General features: G+C 40.1%; 1 protein-coding gene and 1 pseudogene across 1 annotated transcript in view; both read right to left on the bottom strand.

Annotated features, from left to right (window-relative positions):
• Positions 1-4498: 4498 nt before the first annotated feature.
• Positions 4499-9149, bottom strand: LOC107526697 (pre-rRNA-processing protein TSR1 homolog pseudogene; annotated as a pseudogene).
• Positions 9150-12775: 3626 nt separating this feature from the next.
• GLIPR1L2 (GLIPR1 like 2) overlaps positions 12776-20465 on the bottom strand; it is a 43870-nt gene continuing 36180 nt past the window's right edge. The window contains exons 5-6 of the mRNA XM_016199311.2: positions 13209-13235; positions 12776-13125 (exon numbers count right to left, since the gene is read on the bottom strand). Coding sequence (XP_016054797.2) covers positions 12776-13125; positions 13209-13235 — 377 coding nt within the window. The remainder of the gene's footprint in view (positions 13126-13208; positions 13236-20465) is intronic.

Raw genomic sequence — 20465 nt, forward strand, 5'->3', positions numbered from 1 at the left:
ATAGTATTTCTCTTCTTTCAGAAGTACAATTTTATCACACTGTTGTCCATGTCCATGAGTTCTCTCTCTCTTTCTCTCTTTTTTGCTCAATCCCTGCACCCTCCTCTCCATCATCCCTCCAACAGAGCTGTCTGCCTGCTCTCTACCTATGAGTCTGTCTCTATTTTGTTTGGTAGTTTAGTTTGTTCATTAGATTCCACAGATGAGTGAAATCATATGGTTCTTGTCTTTCTCTCACTGGCTTATTTCACTCAGCATAATGTTCTCCAGGTCCATCCATGTTATACGTGGAAGTGGAAGAGGACATAGAGGGGATAAATGGTGATGGAAAAAATAAAATAAAGAAGTACAATTTTTTTTTTATGCCCCAAGGGGAGAGGGGACATCGGTATTGCTACAGTTTCCTGTGTTTTTCAGCTTTGATTACTCCGGATTCCTATTAAGGGGACCCTTCCTTACTCTCAGTGGCAGCAGCAGGATTTCCTACTCACTCACACCATCCATACCAACAATGGGTTGTGATATTTCTATTAACAGGATTTGTTACTGATTTACTGATCTAGCACCTTTCACTCTCTCACCACTGCTTCTTTCTCTCCCTTCAATGCTGACATATGATCCTTGCTCTAGGACCAGGGTTATATTGTGCATTGAGCTCAGTACCCAGAAATGCCTGTTCCTGATCCTCAGGCCACTATGCCATGACCTCAACATGCAGCTTCAGCCTGCCTGTCAGCTGGAATTTTTATCTCACCCTCCAGAAATTTTTTTTTCTCATGGAGGAGAGTTTAATCTCAGACTCTTTAATCAGAATCCCACCCCCCCTTTACAATGATCTTTTTCCCCCTTGTTGACATAAGAAACATCCAAACCTGTAGAGAATTTGTATGAATTTATTTGAGACAAACTGAGAACAATTGCCAGGAAGTAAATCTCAATGGATTGAGAAAAACTCTGGAAAATGGCAGTTTTGTAGTTTATTTTATACATTAGAACCAAAGGAGAATACGTAAGGAGCTTTACATGAACTCTGCCGGTGGTAGATAAAGGAGACTGAAGAAAGCAGAGTGGGGAAATCTCTGAGATTGGATATAAAGCGAAATGGTGAAACACGTGCTTCTTTTACATTGGTGGGGGTACAGGACGGTAAACATTTACAGTGCATAGAGATGGTATTTGGGCGAGATAGCAGTGCTCAGGCGTAGGTGGCTGTGCCTTGAGGGGTCTAGAAAAGAAGACTACTCTGACATTTCTAAGGCTATCTTAGATTCTAAAAGACAATAGACAGGCTCACTTGAGGTAAGGATTGACCTTTGTCAAGGAAACTAAAGGCCTAGGGTGTGACTATCCACCATGACCTTATTTTAGTTAGGAATTTTTATGTTCAGACCATGCTGTGTGGTTACTTTTGGTCTCTGGCTTTGTAAGGCCTCCCCTGAGCTTTTCAGGTTTGGTATGTGGCCCCCTTTTTTGTCACCCTCATCTCCTCCCTGGAAGCTGTAATATATGCTGCATAGCCCGGCAGGGTGTGGCTCAGCAGTTGAGCATCAACCTAGGATCCAGGTGATTGGGGTTCGATTCCCGGTCAGGGCACATGCCTGAGTTGTGGACTAGGCAGCCAATCAATGACTCTCTCATCATTGATGTTTCTGTCGCTCTCTCCCGCCCCCCCTTTCCTCTCTCTGAAATCAATAAAGATATATTAAAATATATATATATATGCTGCATATTTGCTTTGACCCTTGTGAAGTGTCAGTTGCTGCAGGCAGATCCTCTTTACCCACTGTGGCAACCTAGAGGCACATTCCTCACGTTTACCTTCATTCAAGATAGAAACTGCTGCGAGGAGTGCAGTTAGCTGACAGCACCTCCAGCTGCAGTGCCTTTAGAATCTTCTACAGCACCTTAGCCAAGGCTACACTTTCCCTGGGCAATCCCAGCCTATGACTGAGAGCAACAGCCATACAAACCATCTCTGCTCAATACATAGGTCCAACCTGAAAGATCTCCGTGGGGGAGTTTTGCACCACAGCTCCCCCCGTGTGGGCTGATTTTCTCAGAGTTGCATTGCAGTCTGAGCCTCTTCAGACTGGATTTCACAGGTGAGTTGTAGTCTGAAGGCTTTTCCTACCTACTCCTGCTCTCCCAGCCCTTTGTGTTTGTGTTTCAGTAAAATTTTATTCATAGGCACTGACATTTGATTTTTATATAATTTTCATGTGCCACAAAATATTCTGTTTTTGTTTCCACAGAAAACTTTTTTTTTTTTAATATATCTTTATTGATTTCAGAGAGAGGAAAGGAGAGGGAGAGAGAGAGACAGAAACATCAATGATGAGAGAGTCATTGATTGAGCCCACAACCCAGGCATGTGCCCTGACCAGGAAGCGAACCCCGATCGCCTGGATCCTAGGTGGATGCCCAACCGCTGACCCACGCCTGGCTGGGCTCCACAGAAAACTTTTATTTTTAGAACAATTTTAGATTTACAGAAAAATTGTGAAGACAATTTTCCCTATTATTAACATCTTATTTGTCACAATTAATAAACCAATATTGATTGGTTTATTAATTTAGTTAATTTTAGTTAATTTGTCATTAACTAAAATCCACATTTTATTTAGATTTTCTTAGTTTTCACTTAATGTCCTTTTTATGTTCCAGGACCCTATTTAGGATATCACATTACATTTAGTAGTCATGTGTCTAAGCTTAGATTCCTCTTGGTTTTGATGGTTTCTCGGGTTTTTCTTGTTTTTGATGAGCTTGACAGTTTTTAAGAGTATTGGTCAGTATCTTATAAAATGTCCCTTAATTGGGATTTGTCTTATGTTTTTCTCATGATTAGACTGGGATTATATATGTTATTGGGAAGAAGATCACAGAGGCAACATGCCATTTTCATCATATCATACCAAGGATGCATACTATTAACCATGACTTTCCACTGTTGATGGTGACCTTGATCACCTGGCTGAGGTAGCGTTTGTCAGGTTGGGTTGTTTTTGTTCTTTTCAGGCATAGAGGATTTTACTTCACATCACAGTACATTGTGGTATGTGCTCAACATTCCCCCTAAATTACTGTTCCTTCCCATCATTTCGTAGCTCTTGAGATGAAAGGCCCTCCTCTGCCTCAGTACCCTTTTTTTAATCTGTGACTTTACAGCACAAAAGCAATAGCAATGAGTGTCCTCCTATCACAGACCTTTCCCTGAATTCCATCTCGCCAACCTACTATCCAAGCCAGGGGCTAATATTTTCCCAAGTTACCAGTAGAACCAGATGTGATCTAGGCAACTGAAGGCCAGTATTAGGTATACAATTTAAAGTGCTTTAAGGTCATATTTTCGTTACATCTATCACAGAGAAGGCTCTCACGTGGTCAGAAGTGTGTCACCTGTACTGCCTATTTTACTGGAGGCATGTAGGCAGTGGCTAGTGCTGAGATGTCTAATATTCCCCTTCCCAGGCCCTGAGACCTAGTGTGAAGGTGTATGTTGCTGAACCCTTGAATGCAGATGACTGCTCCCAGCCCACGCTGAAAGGGGAACTGACCCCCACCCCCTATCCTCCAGAAACCATAGCAGATGGTGCCAAATCCAGCATTGGCTTAAACACCTGGCCTCTTACAAGGGACCTTGTGGATGATGTCTTCACTGTCACAGAGGATGAAATTAAGGCGAGGCTCCAACAGGAAAGAAAATAACAAAAGAACAGAGCAACTCTTTAAGCAAAAGATACTTCTTGACTTGGTGACTCATGATATGTGGGAGGGCCCTAGATATTGGGACACCCTCAGCAGTAGAAGCAGAGTTAGAGTGAAAAAAGACCGGCTCTTCATTGGCAAGCATATGCATGTTTATCACTTAGCCTTTAATTGTGAAGGCCCAACAACTAAGCTTTCCTCCTCCCATTTCACTATTGCTTACTACCTTCTCTACCAACAGTATGTAGCCCAGCTGGTATGGGAGCGGATGAAACTGCTTATTGAGCCTACAGCTGGTGGTGGAGTGGCTGCTGTTCTGTCTCGGCATTTTCAAACAATTTCCCCAGAAGTAAAGAACATATGTATTGTGCTCAGTGGTGGAAATGCAGGCTTAACCTCTGTAACTCGGGTGAAGCAAGCTGAAAGGCCAGCTCCTTATCAATCTGTTTTTGTTTAATTTATGCATAAGGAAGAAATGGGATTCAGTTTCTCTAGACACTTGGAAGTTTGGTCTCCCGTCACTGTTAACGTCCCATCGTACCTTCTTTAAATAGCTTTCAAAATCCTAATGGACAGTAGATATTTCCGTAAGACTTAATAGTTTTTGGATGAAGTAGCAATCAAAAAACATCCATACTTAACTAAGACACCTTGTCAAGGCCAAGAAAAACCTTTTGCAAAAAGGGGCAGCAGACTCCTAGGCTAAAGTAGACAACACAAACTTTACCCAATCACAACCTATAGCTTCCCATCCCTCAGGTGCTAACTAGTAGCAAGGATATTGAATCTATTACTTCATGTCCACTTCTGGCACTGCTGAAATCTCACTTTTCACCCAAGGTACTGGTTCTGGTACATATGGATCATAAGTCCATTTGGGGAAAACTCGTTTCTAGAGGTTCATCAGTACTGTGTCCTGAGATTTTAGTTTCCCATCAAAACTGCACTTCATATGGCCATGAGCACCTAAAGGCTCCTTGATGTGTCCCCTGCGGCCCTACTTTGTTCTCAGTTCCGCTGGTTTAAACCACAGCGCATCCTCTCTGCTGGAGAACATGTCACGCACTACTGCCATCTTAGTAAAAATTTTGAAAGGATGACCACTCAGAACAGCTCTCTTGATGACCATCCTGTCTGGAGCCACTGACAAGAGATGGCCTGTGGCAATGAGGCTGTGCATTCCACTGCTGTTCTGTTTGAAAAGCAGCACAGATGCAGGAGGAAAAGTGATTGGGGCATATGCTCTCACCGCGAGGGCCATGGCAGCCGTGTGCTGAGAATCTCTGAAATTTATGTTTATCCGCTGCAGTGTGCTGAGAAAATAAAGGTGAGGCTCGGAAACGCGTGAACCCGCAGTGGCAGCCCAGCCCCTCTTTAGCTTTCACGGGCTCAGTGTTTCTGGGATGCCGGCTTTCCACCACGTTCACGACTGACATCTGCTCACCAGGCAGGAAAGAGAACGCAACGGGGGTGCTCTGCCCCTGAAGAGCTCAGCCGCAGCGACAGGTGCTTCAGAAACATGAGGTGTGACATACCAGCCAACCTCAGCTCCTCCATTCTCATTCTCGATTTCTTTAAAGATGCGTTTCCTAGTGTTTGTAAAGTTCTGAAACAGAAAGATCTGAGCATAATCTTGAGGAAGGTTTTCCTTAGGATCCCATGGAGAGGTCCGGAAGCTCTTGAGGCCTCTGTATTTCTGAAATCGAATTCTAGCAGCCACATCACGGGGGGTGGGGGGGTGGGGCTGGGTGGGTATCTACTTCATCTGGAAACATCTCTTCCAGTCTTTCTTGTTTATATTTCTCTAGCAGTTTTTCCTCACCCTCTTCACCCACTTTCTCACCATACAGGTCATCATGCACAGACGCTCCTATGGCCATAGTTTCACATTCCTCCTCTGCTCCCTTGTCACTATGCTCATCCTGAGATTCCTCTTCCATAAAATCCTCATGTTCTATATCATCATATCCATCTCTTTCCCCACCACTTTTGTCACTCTCATCCAAAATCCATTCAGCTTGGTAACTGGATTTTCCTTTAGGAACCTTCTTTACCACCTTGAACTTTCCTTCAAAAATTCATTTGCCTCATTGAGTTCCTCCTCAGTGGGCCAGGTTTGCCCCCTCCCCCCCCATCGGATCTGGTATAGCCTCTGTTTGCAAAGAATCTTGTCTATCAGGGTCTGCCTTCATTAGGACCTTAAGCTCTTCCTCCAAATCAGCTACAGCATCCGTAGCACAAACCTCCATTGCCAGGCCTGGGTCCTTTTGGGATTTGATCACTCTGAGGTTTAAAGGGAAAGGGTCCTTAGGGGCATCTATCTGTTTCATCTGAAAGTCACCATGGCCAATGATATGCAGCAAGCTATTGACACTCACAGTCTGCCCACGAACATAACATGAAATTTCCAAGGTCCCCACCAAGTTATTCTCTTCATTAGGCTCAGAGTCAGCATCCTGAGCAAAGAGGTAGGCCCGCAGATCTTGAAAGGCAAGGTGCCGTTGTTTCTGCTTAGCCAGCTGCCTGAGTAGCATTCCTGCTCCCTGTTGCGTGTCTCACAGAAGGAGCTTGTCATCAGGAAAGCGCTTCTCCACAACTTTACTTAGCTTCTTTCCGACATCTATTTGTTTCTTTGGTGGGAGGCCAGAAATCCCCTGGATAGCTAGTGTATGGGTGGGAAGGCCCTGAGCAGAGAGGCAGGAAAGGCAGTAATCCTCAGTGCTGTCCCAGCCTTCCAGTGGGTCAAGGAGGAAAGGGGGGCTATCAGGCACTTTAGCCAAGTCTGAGACAGTGTGCGAATCCTCTGGCCTTGCAGATGTGAAACCCCATCGATGTTTCAAGCGGGGGGCATAACAGCATAAAGCTGTGGGTGCTTCCCCATTCATTCAAGTGTACTGTTCCAGTGTCCCTATCCTGGAGCAGCCGACAGGCCTCTGGCAGGGAAATCCTGTCGTGCAGTGGCACCACAGTACCTGATGAGGAGGGCCATCTTCGCTGCCCGGCTGTCTCTTCTCTGCCCGAACCACACTCCTTTTGCTTCTGGAGCTGGCCGGCGCGATGCCTCTGGCCTACTCTGCTGAGTTCCTTTCTCACCTTCTTGCTCAGGCTTTTCATTGCTAGAGGGCCTTTTCCATCCCACCGCACGGGTCCCTGACCCCAACCCCAGTGCCCCCCTCCTTTATGAGGTTTATTCTGTTGCTTGAGCGGACCAGAGCAGTGGGCGGCCACGCTGCGACTCACAGGTACCAAGTGAGCACTCTTGGTCAGGTTTTTCCACTGTAAAGCTACTCTTTATTCTCTCCCCATACTGTATCCTTGGATACCTCTATTTATTTTTTACAGGCATTAACTAATAAATCTCTTGTACTTCTCATTCTGTCTTGCCATTGCCACCAGGAGGTTCTGAACTGGCACAGTTGATTTTAGTAGATGTCCAGGAAAGCAATTGCCAACCAGTAAGAAACCATGATACTTAGCTTAGTTACTAGAGCTGAGCTAGTTGTCACACCTGGAAAGCATTGACTAAAGAGGTGGCTGAGTTCCCAGGAGAAAGCCACTAGTATGCACTTTAAAGATTTCCCTAGTACTTTGCAAATGGGACCCATGGACACTTACTTGAGTAAATATGTACTTGAAAATAAGACTATCCATACAATTGGGGAACTGTTGGACAAAGGATCTGAGTTGACATCATCATGGGACCAAATCCAAGCAGGACCAGAGGACATGAGTGAGCTACATGAGTAGACAACCTAGGCCTGCATTTCCTCTACCACAGTTATACAAGCCTCTCTCTTCAGTTCACACCTATGACTGTATTGAGAGGGGTCCTGTACTGTATGTAAAGGTAATGGAAAAAAGCCAAATCATGGTTTATAAATTGGTTGGCTTGACGTGTGAGTACAAGCTGAAAATGGACAATGGCTGTGTTATAGATGTACTCAGAAGTGGCCTTGAAAGATAAGGGTGAGTGAAAATCTTCAAGGTGAAGCTTTGAGGGGTACACATGATCATCTACTTTGTATGGAAGCCTAAGTTGCCTGAGATGAGAATAAATATGGACACATGGACAGTAACAAATGCCTTGCCAAAGGTTAAGAGGTTAGAAAGAAAAGACTGAAAGGCTAGAAAAAACGAGGGTCTGGGGCAGAGGTAGGTGAATAGAGATATGTGAATGGTGTATGGAGAATTTTCACAGGTTAATGTGCACCAGAGCCATTGAAAAATCAAGTGGACAAAATGACTCATCAGTTGACATTAACCAGCTTTTGTCCTTTGTCCACCTGGAATTAGCATGACGGTAAGTGGAATTCATGAATGCCACACATAGGTCTATTTTCAAGGACTTTCACTTATCAGTGCTGATCTAGGTACCTCTGTATGTACAATCTACCAACAATGGAGATGAATGCCGAATCCCTGACGGCACTATTGTTTGCAGAGACAAACTGGCAGTTGATGGCAAATTGACACACTGGGCTCCTTCCATCCTGGAAAAGCCAGTGGTTTGTTTTCTTTGGAATAGACACCTATTCTAACATCTTTTCTGGGTATGGATTTGACTTTTTCTGCCCTCAAAATCTTAGCTGAAACCACCATGTGTGGGTTTCCTGAGTGCCTGATGCACAAGAATAAATTACCACACAAGCTAGCATTCCATTAGAAGTCTCACTTCACAATGAGGGATTTTCAGAAGGGAAGCCTGACTCTGAAATCCACTGGTTGGATTATACACATTACACAGCATAGAAACTTCTGACCTGATAAAGCTTTGGGGTGGTCTTTTGGAGGTGAAATTAACATGGAAAGTTAGAGGCAATACTTTGTAAGGCTATGTCACCAATAAGAAGATTACATGAGTCCAGGAACCAAGGTTTAGAAGCTGGAGTGGCTTAAATATCATCACTCCCAATGACCCATTGTGTGAACTTGTGCTCTGCAAACTTTGTGGTCCTGTTTCCCAGAACTGGCACACTCTTGCCAGGACACACAGCAAAGGTTCCTTTAACCTATGAGTTATACCTGTGTAATTTTGTTTTCTGCATTGGTTAGTGCTGTGTGGGACAGACTAGTCACCAATGCCGCACTGTCCCAACTGGAATGAATCAGAAGGTTAGTGATTATGGTTTTCTCTAATGATGAGGTCTATGAAATCAGTTTAATAAGAGGAATATCATTAATACTCCTCAGATTTTAAATATTTTTAAGAATCTTGCCTAATACTGCCTACAATCACATTTCCCTCACTCAGGTGGTACTTTGAATTTGAGTGGGCATGTGATTTTGGCAATTTCTGCTTTCAGGACAGAAATGTTGAATTTCTGCTAGGAAAGGGAGAGAAAAGGTACCCTAACAATGCCCCCAACTCCACACCAGCCCACCCCTGCTGACCAACCTTGTTTCCCAGCAACAATATGTTGAATAATGTAGAAGAGGTTCATGGCTATGCTAAATAATTGCAGGTCCTACCACCTCTAGAGTCACCAAGCATTTACGACTCTAGTTCCTCCCACACTGCTATGCTATTCCTTGTTAACATTCTGTACTCATTCCTGCTTTCCCCCAGCCTCCCTTAGTGTAGTGTCCATTACCACACAGCACTATAGCTCATTGCTATGGGGAACTGAGGAAATTACAGCAGACTCAACAATCTTCACATTTATCTGGTTTTAGGGAATAACACACTTGATCCTTGACTATTTAAATGGAGGACTCAGAATAGCACTGGGCCATTTTGTCAGTGTTTATTGACTAAGTGTACTGGTTCCTTCACACTTTCTGAAGTTCTTAACCAAAACAAGGACAAGTAGAAAACCAACATGGCATCACAATATCATCTCTGCCCCCTTTATTATCCCAGAGTTTTCCCCACAGAGATTAATCCATGTTGGATATGGAGTCTTTGTATCATTTCCATTGGCTGCCACTCTGCACAACTGCAATATTGGCGATGTAAATGGATTTATGGGTAGACAAAGCCCAAACACTTGAAAACATCAAACAAGTTTTACTCACATAAAGAACACAAAAGAATGTCAGGATAAATGGCAGAGAGATCAGCAACATTCTCCAGAACCAGGAGGGTGCAAACTTCCTAGCACTAAAGCTCACTAGGAGATGTATGGTTGCAGAGGTTACAGTGTAAATGAGTGAAGGAGTAGAAGCATGTCTGTCTTCATCTGGACCAGTCACATCCTGGAGTATTCCTGGCATAATGTAGTATAGACACTTGCTGAAGATTACCTTGTCAGGCCCAGGATCAAGCATTTCAACAGTCTCAGAGTTTTATAATGCAGAACAGAATACACAGCACTTCAAGGAATGAACCAATTCATCTGTCACTCCAAACTATCGAGGCCAGAACATCTGGCCAAGTTACATTCCTGGATTCAGTGCCATGAAAACAGAATAAGAGTAATATTCCCTGATATCTCCAAGATTCATGCTAATAACCCCTTATGCTAGGTGAAGGATTCAACCTGTGACTTTAAAAAAAATAAAAAGAATTCTAAGCATATATGGTGTGTGGCTGTGAGAGAGCTGGAGATGATACCAAGAACAAATTGGGAAAAAGTTTTATTGGGAAATAAAACTTAAGCAGACATTCTATTCCTTTGATCACATGATGTTATGAAGGACATCCATAGATTGAGTTTTAGTGCCATTATTATTCATGCTTTTTCAGAATAAAAATTTTAATAAAAATAACCCTATAGTGAGAATGTCCTGCCAACTGAATCAGTTACAGAAATCCAACTCAAAATAACCTAAGTAAAAGGAAAAGTTACTGCATGGAAATAGGACATAATTTGGAAAAAAATTTATGTGAAATGTTGGAATAAAAGGCATCAGAGACAATAGCCTTTTACTGCTTCTCTCTGTATTTCCTTCTTTCCTTCTGTGCAGTCTCATAAATAGCCTCAGAGCTTTACATATTAAAACTTTAGCTACCAAGTAGAACCTTCCTTGAATATCAGTCTGTATCCCCAAACCCAAGGCTACGATTGGGCTGAACTGTGGTCAGTGGACCATCCCCAAACTAGGGAGACAACAGCTTTTATGGTAACCTGCAGCTGTGGAAAGGTGATGAAAGGGAAGTAGGAAAGAGAATGAGAGAACAATTTTTAGAAAAATAAGAGTTTGAGGAAATATAATAACATATAATGCATCCATAATTTACACACATCCAGGGTGGAACTAGCCTGCAGCAGAATTTCTCAACCTCAGCACTTTTGACATTTTGGACTGCACAGTCTTTGCTCTGGGGGCTGTCCTGTGCATTGTAGGATGCTTAGCAGCATTCCTGGTCTCTGCCCACTAAATACCAGCAGTACCTTTCTGGTCATAACAATAAAAAATGTTTCCAGATATTGCCAAATGTCCTGGGGTGGGGTGGGGAGTAGCAAAATTGCCCCCAGTTAATAGTCATTGGCCTATAGCAAGCATAATCCATGAAACTGCCTGGAAAATATGCTGAAGAGTGGATGGAGAAGTGAAGTTACAGATACATAACAAGTTAGTCATATTGGGAATTGAACATGGGATCATAAAGAATTTCTACTTATGCATCAGAATGTTCAGAAATTAATTTGTCCTCTGTCCTAAGTTGAACCACTTCACAAATCCGAAGTCAGTTTTTTCACTTTAAAAGTGGAAACAATACCAACTCCACAGAGTGGTTTTGAGTATGAAATAATTATGTGAAAGCATTTTGGAAGCTATGAAGAGGTATACACATGTAAAATAATAGTAATAAAAAATAAAATCACTGTAGACCAACTCTTTTCTCTACCTAAGGATATTATACTTCTTAGGAGTCTAGGGAGAAAAGGGGCTGACTTCATAGAAATATACATACATACATATATATATTTCATATAATATATACACACATCTATATAATGTAGCACAGCTCTTGAAAACAAACAAAGCAAATGAAAACAAACAGAACCCAGAAACTATCAAATATGATAGTATAGCTCAGGTTTTTTTTGCATAATTCTCATCTTGGCCCATTGAAGCACAGGCTTTTAATATAATAGAGTTCATAAACATAGAGTTTATACCATTTGATACATTTTGCTATGTTAGGTATTTTTATTCAGTTCATTTATTAGAATTACAAGTAAGTGGTTAATTTATATTACTAATTTATGCACTTTTCCTATACAGTTTTGAGTAAGTACAAGTAAATAATTATTTTTTTAAAGTTTATTTTATCGCCTAAATTCAAAAGCAATCAGATTGCTCAATTGCAACTAAGTAAACTTTTGACATTTATTAGCACCTCACCCCCCCCCCCTTTTTTTTTTGGTGGCGACAAACTATATAGCCCAGTAAAGAATTACAGCAAGGCTTTAATGAAATATTGAACATAAAGTAGAAATAATAAATTTGTTTCCTAACAGCATATATAAGTACTGCTTAAGCCATTCCAAACGTATATACTACAAAAATAATGATATTCAATGCCTTGATATCACATGGAAAATATCACCACCACCATGATCACCATTACTAATAACGACTGTGATGGTAATGATAGAAACAGCAAAACCAAGCGTTATTTATTAATGGTTGTCCTGAACTTGGAATGGCCCTGGTGCCTCACAGGTAAATCTTAACACTCGAGAAATCTATTGACCCACTTTAAAAATATTTAAAACACAGGGATAGGAACATATTTAGAAAATGGAGGTTTTCCTCCTTTATCAGGATAACACAGTGAAATCTTAAGAGCAATTAGACTCTCAAATCCTTCTTAGTGTTTCTGTCATCACATCTTTATCTGTTCTTCGTGCCCAGCAGCTTGCCTTAGCACAGGGACCATAAAAACACGTGTTTTGTTTGTTTCTTTGTTTTCCAAATTTAAATGTGTTGAATAAGTATGGAAAAGAGAAGGGACTAAAAGGTACTGCAATAGTGGTTTGTACACATTTTTTGCTTGTTAAAGCTCAAGTTCTTAAAAAAAAAAAAAAAAAAGTAGCCCCTTTCGTGTTACACTTTTGCGCCACGATGGTCTTATGTTTTATCCTCGTAGCCTAATCCTCGTCCCCGTCCTTGTCCCCTAATCGTCGTCCTCGTCCTCGTCCTTGTCCTCATCCTCATCCTCGTCCTTGTCCTCGTCCTCTTCTTCTTCGTCCTTGTCCTCATCCTCCTCTTCCTCTGATGTTTCTTCTCCCTCCTCTTCCTCCTCCTCCTCCGTTTTCTTTTCCTCCAACTTTTCTTCCTCTGTTACCTCGGGGGTGAATATCATCTCTTCTTCCAATAATATATTTGGAAACTGAGACTGTACTATCAGAACGGTTATGGCACATAGTGAAAAACACAGCGCCCTCAGAAAGAAAACCAGAAAGCAGAGCGGGTCGCACACAACCGGCCGGGGCACTTCCCATCTTGGATACCAGAATCGATAATCTGCCAATAGAAAAGCAATTGAAAGCTGGATTTTCACACAAAGCAGCTACATCGTTCAAGAAACGAAGGACAGCAATACATACATACGGCTTGGTCACGGTCTGCATTGCCTAGAAAAGAAAAAAGGAAGTTCATAAAGAGTTACGTAAAGGTTTTCTTTATCTCTAGAGTATAAAATAATTTTTCCAACAATCATGACATCCTCCTCCTAGTTCACGAGCATCTTGCTATTATCTTTGATTTCTCCTCTCCTGCCAGCAGCCAGCCACAAAGCGCAATACATCCTGTTTTAGCAAAAGTCAGCCTGGTCTGCTAGCGAGAGCATGAAAGTACAGGAAGAGATGTGAATTCTAGAGCTAACTCTGTCGCTAAATCACTGTGTCACTTCATATAAGTCACGCCTGCCTTCTAAAGACTGTTCCAGTTTCAGCGTTCTAGGATTCTACATCTCTTATTTTCGCCTCTCTTCCCTACCTGATAACTGCAAATTAATCTGAATCCACTCACTTTGCTCATTTAATCTTTATTTCCCAAAACTTTCAGTTGCTCTTCATTTCCGAGGTGGCAAAGTTAACTCTGTAGCCTGGTATTCATTGTTTTTGTTATCTAGGCCAAAGCTATCACAATACCTTTCAGGAAATAAATTTTATTTCCTCTGCTCACCTGGGCAGAGGTCAGACAACCTTTCCTGGATTCCACTAGGAGAAAGAGTGGGAGGAAAAATGAGTTCTCACACATAGAGGGCCCAATGGCAACCTGGGGCTTTGTCTCGCAATGAGGAAACTCTTAGAGGAAAATTTAGAAATCGCTCTTCCGGCACCTAGATGAACTGATCTTCTGCTGAATCATTGAGGTTATTTCAGCTTTTTGTGCTTGGTCATATTTATTACTATGTATGTTATGTAATTATTTCTATTTTAGAGCTCCTTTAAAAAATATCTTACCATATAGTCTATGTATTTTCTCAACTTCATTCTGTGTACATCGTGTATCTATTGATTGCTTAGAGTAAGCAAAGATGTACTTCGTATGTTTCTTTTTTGCATCTTCCTTCATTTCTCATTACTAATTTTTATTGATTACATTCTTCTTTTGCACTTGGTTAAATATGTAAACACATTTATGCTGACATCTCTCGTTTCTTTCCCCATCACCATTTATCTCCTCATACCCTCTCCCACCTCCACCCCCTGCAATCACTATAATGTTGTCCGTGTCCATGAGTTCTTTCTCTTTTTTTTTTTTCTCGATCCCCCCACCAGAGTTGTCTGCCTGCTCTCTATCTATGAGTCTGTCTCTATTTTGCTTGTTAGTTCAGTTTGTTTATTAAATCCCAAATTTGAGTGAAATCATATGGAACTTGTCTTTCTCTAACTGGCTTATTTCACATCGCATAATGTTCTCCAGGTCCATCCATGCTGTCACAGAGCATAAAATTGTCTTCCTTATTATGGCCGAGGAGTATTCCATTATGTAAATGTACCATGGCTGTTTTATCCACTCATCTGCTGACAGACACTTGGGCTGCTTCCAAATCTAGGCCAGTGTAAATCGCACAGCAACGAACATAGGGGTACATAAAATTCTTTCAAATTAGTGTTTTGGGTTTCTTCAGATAAATTCCCAGAGGTGGAATTGCGGGATCATGAGGCAGTTCCATTTTTTATTTTTTGAGGTAATTCCATACTACTTTCCACAGTGGCTGCATCAATCTGCATTTTCAACAGTGCACAAGGGTTTCCCTTTCTCCACAGCCTCACCAACATTTGCTTACTGATTTATTGATGGTAGCCATTCTGACAGGCATGAGGTGATATCTCATTGTGGTTTATATTTGCATCTCTCTAATGATGACTGATGTTGAGCATTTTTTCATATGTCTCTTGGCTATCTGTATGTCCTCTTTGGAGAAGTATCTGTTCAGGTCTTTTGCCCATTTGTTTATGGAGTGTATCACATTTATTATTTTGTGGATATTGTACCAACCTTGCATCCCCAGAATAAATCAAACTTGATCATGGTGTTTGACCTTTTAAATGTATTGCTGGATTCAGTTTGCTAATATTTTGTTGAGGATTTTAGCATCTATATTCATCAGGGATATTTTCTTTCTTTGTCATGTCTTTATCTGGTTTTAGAATTATAATAACGCTGGCCTTGTAAATGAGTATGGGAGTTTTCCCTCCTCTTGAATTTTTTGGAATAGTTTGAGAAGGATAGGTGTTAGTTCTTGTTTGCATGTTTGGTAAAATTCACCTGTAAAGCCATCTGGTCTGCAACTTTTGTTTGTTTGGAGTTTTTTGCTAACTGCTTTAATTTCACTAGTTATAATCAGTCTATCCAGATTCTCTGATTCTTTCTGGTTTAGTTTTGAAGATCATATGTTTCTAGGCATTTATCCATTTTGTCCAGATTGTGCAATTTGTTGGCATATAGTTGTTCATATTTTCTTATAACACTTTGTATTTCTTTGGTGTCAGTTGCTATCTCTCCTCTTTCATTTCCAATTTTATTTATTTGGGTCCTCTCTTTTTTTCTTGATGAATCTGGAACTTGAAAAGAACATGTATTCTGCTGCTTTGGGGTGGAATGCTCTGAAGATATAAATTAAATCCATTTGATCTACTGTGTTATTTAAGACTGCCATCTCCTTGTTGATTTTCTGTCTAGAAAATCTAACCCCTGATGTCAATGGGGTGTTAAAATCTCCTGCTATAACTGTATTACTGTCAATCTCTGCATTTATGTTCAAGATTTGCTTTACATCTTTAGGTGCTCCTATGTTGGGTACATAAATATTTACAAGGGTTATATCCTCTTGTTGGATTGCTCCCTTTATCATTATGTAATGTCCTTCTTTGTCTCTTACTATAGCCTTGGTTTTAAAGTGTAGTTTGTCCGATATAAGTATTGCTGCCCCAGCTTTTTTTCAATTCCATTTGTATAAAATATCATTTTCTGTCTTTTTAAATTTATGTTTATCTTTCATTCTGAGGTAGGTCTCTCAGAGGCAGCATATACATGGGTCTTATTTTTTTATCCATTCAACTACTATATGTCTTTTGATTGGAGAAATTAAGCCATTTACATTTAAAGTGATTATTGATAGGTATTTATTGCATTTTATTTTTTTAAATATGTTCCTCTGTTTTTCTCCTCCTCCTCCACTTTCTTCCTCTTCTTCTTCTTTTCATAGGAAGAATTTTTTATTTTTAGCAGTTACAGTCAATGCGAGGCATTTGAATTTTATTTTTTAAGTTTCTTTATCTTTATTGTTGAAAATATTACAGATGTCCCCCCTTTTTACCCCCATTGATCCCCTCCACCCCACATCCACCCCACCCCCAGGCCTTCCCCATACCAATGTCTGTGTCCATAGGTTATGCTCATAAACATATAAGTTCTTTGATTAATCTCTCCCATCCCACCCAATCCCCCATCCTCAGTCTGTTCCATGCTTCTATGAGATCCCTCAGTCTGTTTCATGCTTCTATGTCTCTGGATCCATTTTGTTCATCAGTTTATTTTGTTTATTATATTCCACATATAAGTGAGATCATGTGGTACTTGTCTTTCTCAGATTGGTTTATTTCACTTAGCATAATACTTTCTAGTTCCCTCCATGCTGTGCCAAAGGCTAAAAGATCCTTCCTCTTTACAGCTGCATAGTATTCCATGGTGTAAATGTGCCACAGCTTTTTTACCCACTCATCTACTGATGGGCACTTGGGCTGTTTCCAGATCTTATCTATTGTAAATTGTGCTGCTATGGACATAGGGGTGCATATATTCTTTCTGATTGGTGTTTCAGGATTCTTAGGATATTGTCCGAGAAGTGGGATCACTGGGTCAAAAGGCAGGTCAATTTTCAATTTTTTGAGGAAACTCCATACTGCTTTCCACAGTGGCTGCACCAGTCTGCATTCCCACCAGCAGTGTACTAGGGTGCCTTTTTCTCCACACCCTGGCCAGCACTTGTCTTTCATTGATTTGTTGATGGTAGTGATTTTGACAGGTGTGGAGTGATACCTCATTGTGGTTTTAATTTGTATCTCTCTGATGATTAGCGATGTTGAGCATTTTTTCATATGTCTCTTAGTCATTTGTATGTCCTCTTTGGAGAAGTGTCTATTTAGGTCCTTTGCCCATTTTTTAATTGGATTGTTTGTCTTCCTTTTGTTGTGTGAGTTCCTTATATATTTTGGATATTAACCCTTTATCACATGTGTCATTGGCAAATATGTTCACCCACACAGTGGGCTCCCTTTTTGTTTTGTTGATGGTTTCTTTTGCTGTGCAGAAGCTTTTTATTTTGATGCAGTCCCATTTGTTTATTTTCTCCTTTGTTTCTCTTCCCCTAGGAGATGTATCAGCAAACATTGCTACAGGAGATGGCTGAGATTTTGCTGCCTATGTTTTCCTCTAGGATTTTTATGGTTTCATGTCTTACATTTAAGTCTTTTATCCATTTTGAGTTTACTTTTGTGAATGGTGTAAGTTGGTGGTCTACTTTCATTCCTTTTTTTTTTTGCATGTACCTGTCCAATTTTCCCAACACCATTTATCGAAGAGACTGCCTTTACTTCATTCTATGTTCTTGCCATCTTTGTCAAATATTAATTGACCATAATGGCATGGGTCAATTTCCAGATTCTTTGTTCTGTTCCACTGATCTATATGTGTGTTCTTGTGCCAGTACCAGGCAGTTTTGATGACAGTGGCTTTGTAGTATAACTTGATATCTAGTTTTGTGATCCCTCCAAATTTTTCTTCTTTCTCAAGATTGCCATAGCTATTTGGGTTCTTTTTTGGTTCCATATAAATTTTCAAAGTGTTCTAGATCTGTGAAATATGCTGTTGCTATTTTAATAGGTATTGTATTGAATTTATAGATTGCTTTGGGTAGTATGGACATTATAATGATGTTAATTCTTCCAAACCATGAACATGATATATTTTTCCATTTGTTTCTATCTTCCTCTATTTCTTTTTCCAGTGTCCTGTAGTTTTCCAAGTAAAGGTCTTTTACATCTTTGGTTAAGTTTATTCCTAGGTATCTTTTTAGTTGCAATGGTAAATGGGATTGTATTTTTAGTTTCTCTTACTGAGAGTTCATTCTTGATGTATAAAAATGCCATTGATTTCTGGGTGTAAATTTTGTATCCTACTACCTTGCTGAATTAATTTATTAAATCTAGTAGTTTTTGGTGGAGTCTTCAGGATTCTCTATGTACAATATCATGTCATCTGCAAACACTGACAGTTTCGTTTCCTCATTTCCAATTTGGATGCCTTTTATGTTTTCTTCTTGCCTAATTGCTGTGGCTAGGACTTACAGTACTATGTTGAATAAGAGTGGTGAAAGTGGACCCTTGTCTTGTTCCTATTCTTAGGAGAAATGGTTTAATTTTTGTCCATTGAGTATGATGTTGGCTGTAAGTTTGTCATATATGGCCTTTATTATGTTGAGGTATGATACCTCTATTCCCACTTTGCTGAGAGTTTTTATAAAAAATGTGTGTTGGATTATATGAAATTTTTTTTTCTGCATCTATTGATATGATCATGTGATTTTTGTCTTTCAGTTTGTTTATGTGATGTATCACATTTATTGATTTGTGAATATTGTACCAGCCTTGCATCCCTGGAATAAATCCCACTTGGTCATGGTGTATGATCTTTTAAATATATTGCTGGATCCAATTTGCCAATGTTTTGTTGAGGATTTTAGCATCTATGTTCATCAGGGATGTTGGCCTGTAATTCTCTTCCTTTGTAGTGTCTTTATCTGGTTTTGGAATTAGGCTAATGTTGGCCTCGTAAAAAGAGTTTAGAAGTGTTCCTTCCTCTTGGATTTACTGAAATAGTTTGAGGAGAATAAGTGTTAATTCTTCTTTGAATGCTTGTTAAAACTCCCCTGTGAAGCAGTCTGGGCTGGGGCTTTTGTATGCTGGGAGCCTTTTGATTACTTCTTCAACTTCAAGAGCACTTATCAGCCTATTTAGACTTTCTAACTCTTCCTGATTTTGGAAGGTTGTATTTTTCTAGGAATTTGTCTATTTCATCCAGGTTGTCCAGCTTGGTGGCATAGAGTTGTTCATAGTATTCTCTTACAATCCTTTGTATTTCTGTTGGGTCAGTTGTTATTTCACCTTTTTCGTTTCTGATTTTATTTCAGTCCTCTCTGTTTCTTGATCAGTCTGGGTAAAGGTTCATCAATCTTGTTTATCTTTCAAAGAATCAGCTCTTGGTTTCATTGATCTTTTGTATTGTTTTTTAAATCTCTATGTCATTCATTTCTGCTCTAATCTTTATTATTTCCTTCCTTCTACTAACTCTGGGATTTTCTTGTTCTCTTTCTAAGTTTTTAAGTTGTAGGGTTAGAGAGTCTATTAGAAGTTTTTCTTGTTTTTTGAGGTAAGCTTGTAGTACTGTGAACTTCCCTCTCTGGACTGCTTTCATTGTGTCCCATAGATTAGGAGTTGTTGTGTGTTCATTTTCATTTGTTTCCAGGAAGTTTTTTATTTCTTTCTTGACCTCTTTGGTAACCTATTCATTGTTTAAAAACAATGAATGCTATTTAGCTTCCATGTGTTTGATTGTTTTTTAATGTTTTTCTTGTGGTTGATTTCTAATTTCATGCCATTGTGGTCCAAGAAGATGCTTGATACGATTTCAGTCTTCTTGTACTTGTAGATACTTTTTTTGTGTCCTAACATGTGATCTATCTTTGAGAATGTCCCGTGTGCACTTAAGAAGAATGTATATTCTGCAGGTTTGGGGTGGAATGTTCTGTAAATGTCAATTAAATCCACCTGATCTAGTGTGTCATTTAGGTTCACTGTTTTCTCATTAATTTTTTGTCTGGAAGAGCTATCCAGTGAAGTCAGTAGGGTGTTAAAGTCCCCGAGTATGATTGTATTGTTGTTGATCTCTCCCTTAAAGTCCTCTAGAAGTTTTTTTATAAATTTAGGTGCTCCTATATTGGGTGCATATATGTTTATCAGGGTTATATCCTCTTGTTGGATTGATCCCTTTAGTATTATGTAATGACCTTTCTTGTCTCTCATTATGGTCTTCATTTTGAAGTCTATTTTGTCAGATATGAGCACTGCTACCCCTGCTTCTTTCCATTGCCATTTGCATGGAAAATTTTTTTCTATCCCTTCACTCTCATCCTGTGTGAGCCTTTTGTTCTGAGGTGGCTCTCTTGTAGACAGTATATATTTAAGTCATGTTTTATTATCCATTCAGCCACCCATTTTTATTGGGGCATTTGATCCATTTACACTTAAGGTTATCATTGAAAGATACTTATCTACTGCCATTTTATTTCTTTA

This window comes from Miniopterus natalensis, chromosome 2 (genome assembly GCF_054644295.1).
Source record: "Miniopterus natalensis isolate mMinNat1 chromosome 2, mMinNat1.hap1, whole genome shotgun sequence".
NCBI classification, from domain to species: Eukaryota; Metazoa; Chordata; class Mammalia; order Chiroptera; family Miniopteridae; genus Miniopterus; species Miniopterus natalensis.